The 7,292-nt window shown below is 40.5% G+C and overlaps 1 protein-coding gene across 2 annotated transcripts in view; it reads left to right on the top strand.

Annotated features, from left to right (window-relative positions):
* LOC109517660 (tumor necrosis factor receptor superfamily member 11B) overlaps positions 1–7,292 on the top strand; it is a 37,827-nt gene that overhangs the window by 25,478 nt on the left and 5,057 nt on the right. For both annotated transcript variants that reach the window (XM_019872969.1, XM_019872970.1), the window contains exons 3-4: positions 1,200–1,344; positions 6,935–7,150. In XM_019872969.1, the coding sequence (XP_019728528.1) occupies positions 1,200–1,344; positions 6,935–7,150 (361 nt within the window). The remainder of the gene's footprint in view (positions 1–1,199; positions 1,345–6,934; positions 7,151–7,292) is intronic.

Below are 7,292 nucleotides of genomic sequence, written 5' to 3'. Positions count from 1 at the left end.
TATAGATAGATAGATTTATTTATTTATACATATATACGGTATATCTATATATATAGATAGATATAGATGTAGATATAGATATATATTCGGCAGGGTTCATTCAAGGTCGCAATTGTTTGCTGAACATTTGCATTGAAAATGATCACGGTTTCCTTGCAACAAGAAATACCTGAAAATGTTGGTGAACGTCTGCGAACGTTAGGCGAATGTTTTGATGTTTTGACAACATTTGCGTCCTTCTATATATATAGATAGATATAGATGTAGATATAGATATATATTCGGCAGGGTTCATTCAAGGTCGCAATTGTTTGCTGAACATTTGCATTGAAAATGATCACGGTTTCCTTGCAACAAGAAATACCTGAAAATGTTGGTGAACGTCTGCGAACGTTAGGCGAATGTTTTGATGTTTTGACAACATTTGCGTCCTTGAATGAACTCTGACGTGAACATGGTTTGGCACTGTTGTGTCAGTTTCAGTCGACAGGAAGTGGCAAAATGGCCCCCGTCCTAGGATGGATAAAACCAAATGGATTTTGCTGCTAAAGTCATATTCCACAAACGTGATATTAATCAAAATATTGTGTTTAGACTAGTGGCGCAGCAGGGAACATACTATTCAAAAGAACACGTTTGACTTGACTTCCCCTTTCAGAACAGAAGTTGATTTGGTAGTTCTACTTTTACCAGAGTCCTTTTGAAACACAAGCACCAGCATGTCTGCCCACGTACAGTGTAGGTACTTCTGGGTAGATTGAGGTTAAAAGGGTAAATTTGTCTGTTCACTGTAGTTTTCAGAAAGACCTGTTTTTCTATTTGACTCCTGTACACACACACACACACACACACACACACACACACACACACACACACACTCAAGTCTGTTACTTCACTTATGTGAACTGCTCAGAAATTCCTCCGACGTCGCCTTCATATTTTTATTCAGCTTTCTTTTTACGCGACACTTTTATGGTTTCCCTCGGATCTTTTCCGAATGCGCGTGACTATTCTATACTGTGATGTTTTCAGAAGTCCACAAAGTGGTTTTACTGCATGTCTTTTATGAAAATGTGGGTCTAAGCCTGTGGTTTGTAAAGCACCACCTTTGTGGCCTGCACCGTGTCTCAAGAAAATCATTTTCACATTCCCCACTTAAAGGCCCGTGACAGTGCTACAGCTGTGTGCTTCGTGTTTAGGTGTGCAAAGAGAGACAGCTGGTGCAGCAGGAGTGCAACAGCACCCACGACCGGGTGTGTGAGTGTGCTGCAGGTTTCCACCTCGTGGTCGAGTTTTGCATCACACACAGCTCCTGCCCACCCGGCTATGGAGTGACAGCTTTAGGTAAGAGAAATTGTCATGGGCATTTTGAACTTAAACAAGTAACAAACGGCCGGGTTACACTGATTGTTTATGACAACTTGTTACAAAGTGCTATGTGGTGTCAATCTACTACACTTTTTTCTTTGTTACATGTTGTAATTTTCAAGCAGTATGGGGGACTACATGTTTACCATGTCTGGTTCACAGTCCAGAAGGCTCTATTTGGAATTTCTTTTGTTCAGGTACTTCGGCTTACTCTCGCATTCCCAAAACCTGCAAGTTAGATTAATTGAAGACTTTTATTTACCTTAATTTACCCTGCCTTTTACTCAAAGTCAGATGGGGTCAGCTCCAGCTCATCTACGACCATAAAGACGCTATTGAAAACGGATGGATGCAAAGACAGTTTCACAGGATAAAATTGTTTGTATATTATGCAGGTCAGCTCAGTGTAATTAAATGTCAAGTAATCTAATTGGATGTATAGTGTTTTGGGGGGGAAAAAAATCTCTTTATTGTTTTTATTAGACAAAAGTAACTCTTTTTTTCCTAAACTACAAATAGTGTTCTTATCAAGTAGATTTTGTGTTTCTTTGTTTTTTTAAGTTTTAACCTTTAGCAAGACCCAAGAACTTCACTCTTGTGACTTGGGTCCCCGATGTCTGCTATTTAGATGAATCAAGTCAGGACTGGCAGTGTGACAATGCATCGCAAGTCTCCAACCAGAGAGCAGGGTTGACACCCTGCGTCATGTCGTATATGTGAATGGACTATGAAACGGCCCCTTGCGGCTGAAGTTTGAGAGCAGCCATCCTACGTTGCCATCGTGACAGCTGTTTTTTTTTTTTCCTATTCTGAAAACACTCTTATCGATGCATGTTTTATGCTAGCATCCCCGCATGGAGTAATGAGACCCTATCAAATAACACATTTCACTGTTTGCATCCACCATTCAGAGGAGATTGCACCAGGATCATGAATCAGGAACCCACAGTATTCTGATTCATAACTTGAACAAGAAAAGAGTTACATTTCGTTCCAACTGTTGTCTCAGTAGGCTTTGCTTTCACTTCATTGTTAATAACGTGATGCAGACAAACGTTCGAATAGCACACCGAGATGTACCTTAAAAGAGAACATTTTAAACTGCTTTCTTACCGATGAAATGTGCATGCAGTGATTCTCCCAGATATATTGGTACAACCAAATGCCATCTACGGGGGCATTTTTGCCGGAGAGACAGAAAATACCGTCAAAACGCTGTGGAAAATCTATGTACTCAAGATAGGCGATCTTAGTGAGTGGCAGCGTAAGACGCTTTTTTTTGTTTGGTTGGGAGGGGGGGTTTGCATTTGTTTTGTGGTTTGTGATGTTTGCTTCCACTTTGTTGCTGTGGTTGCAGCATTTCTTTCTTGCATTTGTGTTTTTCTGCATTTATGTCTTTGGTTTTTTTGTTGCAACATTCCTGTGTTTAAAGCATTTGACCATTTGAAGCATTTCTTACTTGCAGCGCTTTTGATTAGCAGTTGTTTTGTGTATTTTTTTTAGTTCACATTTGTTTGTCTTTTTTTTTTTTTTGCAACTTTCGTTCGGCCATTTGCAGCCCGTTTGCCCTTGCCGACCACCATAGTCAGGTTCATAGAATGGTCAACAAATTTATTGTATATATTTAAGGATGCATGGTTGGGGGATCTATTTTTTTGTGAAATGAGACCACTGTTGCTTGCATACAGCTGCTGTAAATGGTTAGAGTGCAGAATGGTAAAAACAATTGGCAAACATTAGCCATTTGGGCGATTATTTTGGCCAAAGTTTGAAAAGCCGATGACTCGAGCAGGCCCTATGTATTTGTTTTGTTATTGTGGTTTTGATAGATAGATAGATAGTTGCTTTGAATGTTTTATAGATGGGACCTTTAGTTTGGACTCGGCCTGCTATCATCATTGACAGAAGCCTTCAAAGTGTTGTCTGCTCTGCTCTGTATGGTGCGTTCACTTGTGATTTTGTTTTTCCAGTACTTTGTAAGAATAAAACAAAACAAAAAATGTCAGACAGTCGTCAAATGGTTGAACTTCCTCACACCCAACTGATAACTTCCTCAAAGCATTCATGTTTGGTTAGCAGACACGTTCAGAACTCAGGATCCAGTTAATCTTTGTAATTTCAGCTGGTGCATTTTGACATGGTACTTGCATATCAGAATATCTGATTGTTTTTACTGATTTGATAACTTTACTATCAGGTGCCCTCACTTTATGCTGATATGCAAGTTTGATCCTTGCTAAAAATCCTTTTCCTATGTTTCTTAATGAGTTCTTCCTTTGACTTTGTAGACTACGCTGAAACTCGCAGACTGGAGTCCTTTATTGGGTCATCGTGGTTTGCGTCAGCTATTATTTTGGAAAAACAAATTCATCTCATCTTTTCATTTTGCATTCGACACAGTATGCCTCGCTTCCTGCGCCTGTGACATTTTCCCTCTATTCTTATTACCCTGTAATTCACACGCCGCCATAGTAAAATAGGAGACGACTTTACTCGACGTGGGACATGACTGGGGTTTCCCCTTCCTTAAGCTGCCATGGCTCCTTATGTAATGGGCACAAATGTGGTTGAAGCCTTAAGACCACGAGAAAAAAAACGAACGCTTTGCCGCCTTGATGTGACTCAGCCTCTTGGCCACTTAATGTGCCCTTTTGGTGTTGACTCTGAATAGCAGATTGGATTTTTCTCTCAAAAGTGTCAAAAACACACAGCAGGCCCTATATTCGTAGACAACACAGCTGCCCTTGAGCAAAAAAAAAAAAAAAACAAACAAAACAAAAAAACTGGCATGTCCTGATTTTCGTGCCGACGCGAGCCTCAATGAGCTTGTTTGGGGATTTGAATGGACACGCACAATTGGGGTGTAAGGCAGTCTCCAAGTGCCTGCTGAACAGATCTGTGATCTTCCTGACCAACTTTGGATCACCCGATGGTGGAGGAGCGCTTACAGTTCTGTGTGAACATACTTGGCATGCTTCCACCTCCAGCAAAATATGTCTGTCCACCATGTCAAGGACTTGTTGCCTCTCACGCACTTATTTTGAACGGAATAAGAGGAGCCGCTTCGATTGGCAGTGAATCAAGTCATCTGTGTTCATGACCACATGCGCGCAAAACATATATTTCCAACTGCGTCAAGATGTAACCCTTGTGCACATTTAGACCGTATTTTGTGCTAGACTTGTGCTGGTCACGAAAATAGAGCCCAGCATGTTAACTACCACACTTTACAAAACTAATTGAAACATATGTTTCAACTGACTAATGCAGTTTTAGTTAAGTTTCAAGAAGCAAAAGGAGGATGTGATTGTGGCACACAATGTGACTTGTGTGCTTAGAAGGCAAATAATTTTACACTTTGGCCTAAATTACAACAAGGTGGCTTTTGGTTACCCGAAAAAAATATAAGAAAACATGTTCACAGCAGTGTTTCCGATAATTTTCCATGTCTCAGCTTCCACACAAACTTCCTGAAAATGTCTTGGACCACAGCGAGCAACATCAGACATACACATGGCAGTCACACCAGGATTGCACCTGCCCAAAACCTAAGTTGCGTGATGTTACAAAAAAAAACCATTTCAAAACAGCTACATATTGTGATAGAGCATGTCACTGAATAGAGATTTTCCTGTGAATAAGATTAGCCCTGTAAGAATTAAATAAGGATTAAGGATTTGATTTCACGTTTTGTCATGAATCGACCCAAATTGACTTGTCCAGAAATCAAAAAATATTAAATGTTAATCAATTTTGACTTCAAAATTTGCTATTTTCAAAACTATGATCAAGTGGAGATCGACATCAGTGATGTTTTTCATCATGTGAGTATAAAAGTGGTTGAAAAGCTAAAATATCTTAAATAATGTCGTTGCTAATTACATTAAAACTGTTGAGATGCTTCACTTATCAGACGATAATCCGCAAGAAAGATTGTAAAAACTTTTCCTAGTTGTGAAAATAAGAGACATAAAAATAAGAAAAATTCTTTCGGGCTTCCTGTGTGGAGTTTGTGTGTTCTCCCCGTGCCTGTGTGGGTTTTTTCCGGGTATTCCGGTTCCCACCCACATTCCAAAACCACGCACCGTAGGTTGTTTGATCACTCTAAATTGTTTGTCGGTGTGAGTGCGAATAGCTGTTCATCTATGTGTCACATCTATCCTGTGATTGGCTGGCAACTGGTTCAGGGTGTCCGAAGACAGCTGGGATAGGCGCCAACACGCCCGCAACCCTCATAAGACTAAGCAGATGAGAAATTGGATGGTGGATGGATATATACACCTGGGGTCACACTAGCCCCCCTGACGTCCCCCACCCCATGGGGGCCCGCCTCACTATTTGTACAGTTATGAACATTTTCACATTTGCAAGTAAGAAAAGTGTACAAGTCGATAATACAATTTATAGTCATAAGTGTGCCCACATCTAACTTTGAAGTCAAACCGACTTTTTGCAACATTCTTAACTGTCATACTAGTGCCAAAAGTAACTTAACCACCGGTAATTCAATCTCAAAAACAACAATTTGTTTCCTAGAATTCTACTTGTGGCATGTCACATTGAGAATTGTAATGAGCAGCCAGGACAGAGATTTGTTTACGGTTCACCGACATAAATCACATTTTCCTGTTCATTCTTTGCCATCACTGGTACACTTCGGTCAACACTGGTCAAATGGCTCACCTTCTGAGGCATTTGACTGAAGAGGTTCCACTAAATTTAAGGCAAATTACACATTGTTCTTGTTTACAGTTAGACATACTGTCATGAAAAAAGCCAATTAAGTAGCTGCCGCAGCGATGTGAGTCACTCTCATGATGCCATGGTCACATGTTGTGGTTGATGTTCTTAGAATCATTTCACCGCACCTTACCACAGCAATACGTAGTCATTTGACCTGAAATAACAGCTTCTAAAATCATTTGCTTTGTAATCAAGAGAATAGCATCTCATCTGATTTAGTGCTCTAGAACAGTTATCCCCAACCAGAATGCCGCACAGTAATGATCATCACGTGTGCTCTGGGAAACTACACGATGTCATATTTCTTGAGCATTGTATGCCAGCGATAGTGGCTGGCGGTACAATTAATGCTACACCGGACATGTAGGAATTGATCTATGTATCCACTTGACATATTTTTGTTCTGTGAGATTTTGCGCCTTGGCTCAATAAAGGTCTCAAAACACAACTTTAGAATTCTGGTGAATCAGAATTCCATGTTGTCACTTGACAAATGCAAGTTTACCTTTCACGGGAGTTGAATGTAAAGCTATTTCTGGTCCTGTATTCCTTATACACAATAGCCACAACCATTGTTTATATTGTTTGTATTGGCGATACTGTTTTTACTGTTCAGATGACATATTATGTCTTTTTATACAGTGTAGCTGCTATCTTGTTTTAGCTGTGTGTTTAATGCACAGCATGTTGGCAATGAGGATGGAGAGGTAGAAATTTCATTTATGCTGCATGTCATACATAAAGCATATTTGGCAATAAAGATGATCTTGACCTTGACCTTACTCTTTGTTTACGTGACTGATTGGTCTCTGGTTCCTTACAGGTACACCAGTGAGTGACACTGTGTGCAAGCAATGCCCGGCCGGTCATTTCTCCAGCAGCCGCTCCTCCACAGAACCTTGCCGACCCCACAGAAATTGCACTGATTCAGGCCTGAAGACACTGAGATGGGGAACGTCCGCTTCAGACAGCATCTGTGGGAGTCAGGACCAAATTATGGCCATCGATTGTGCCCACCAGCACACTTTGTGCCACACAGGTGGGACCTTTAGGAAAGTTGGCCCATTATAGAGATCAGTTGCTGCCTTATATGTGTCACGCTCCACACGGGTTACAAGTTAAAAATAGTCTGGCTCACCTATTTTTAGAAAGTGATTGTTTCCCTTCCTCATTCAGGTACA

This window comes from Hippocampus comes, unplaced genomic scaffold (assembly GCF_001891065.2).
Source record: "Hippocampus comes isolate QL1 unplaced genomic scaffold, H_comes_QL1_v1.1 scaffold242, whole genome shotgun sequence".
NCBI lineage: Eukaryota > Metazoa > Chordata > Actinopteri > Syngnathiformes > Syngnathidae > Hippocampus > Hippocampus comes.
The sequence above is the reverse complement of the archived record's forward strand: the minus strand, read 5'-3'. Positions and strand labels throughout refer to the sequence as shown.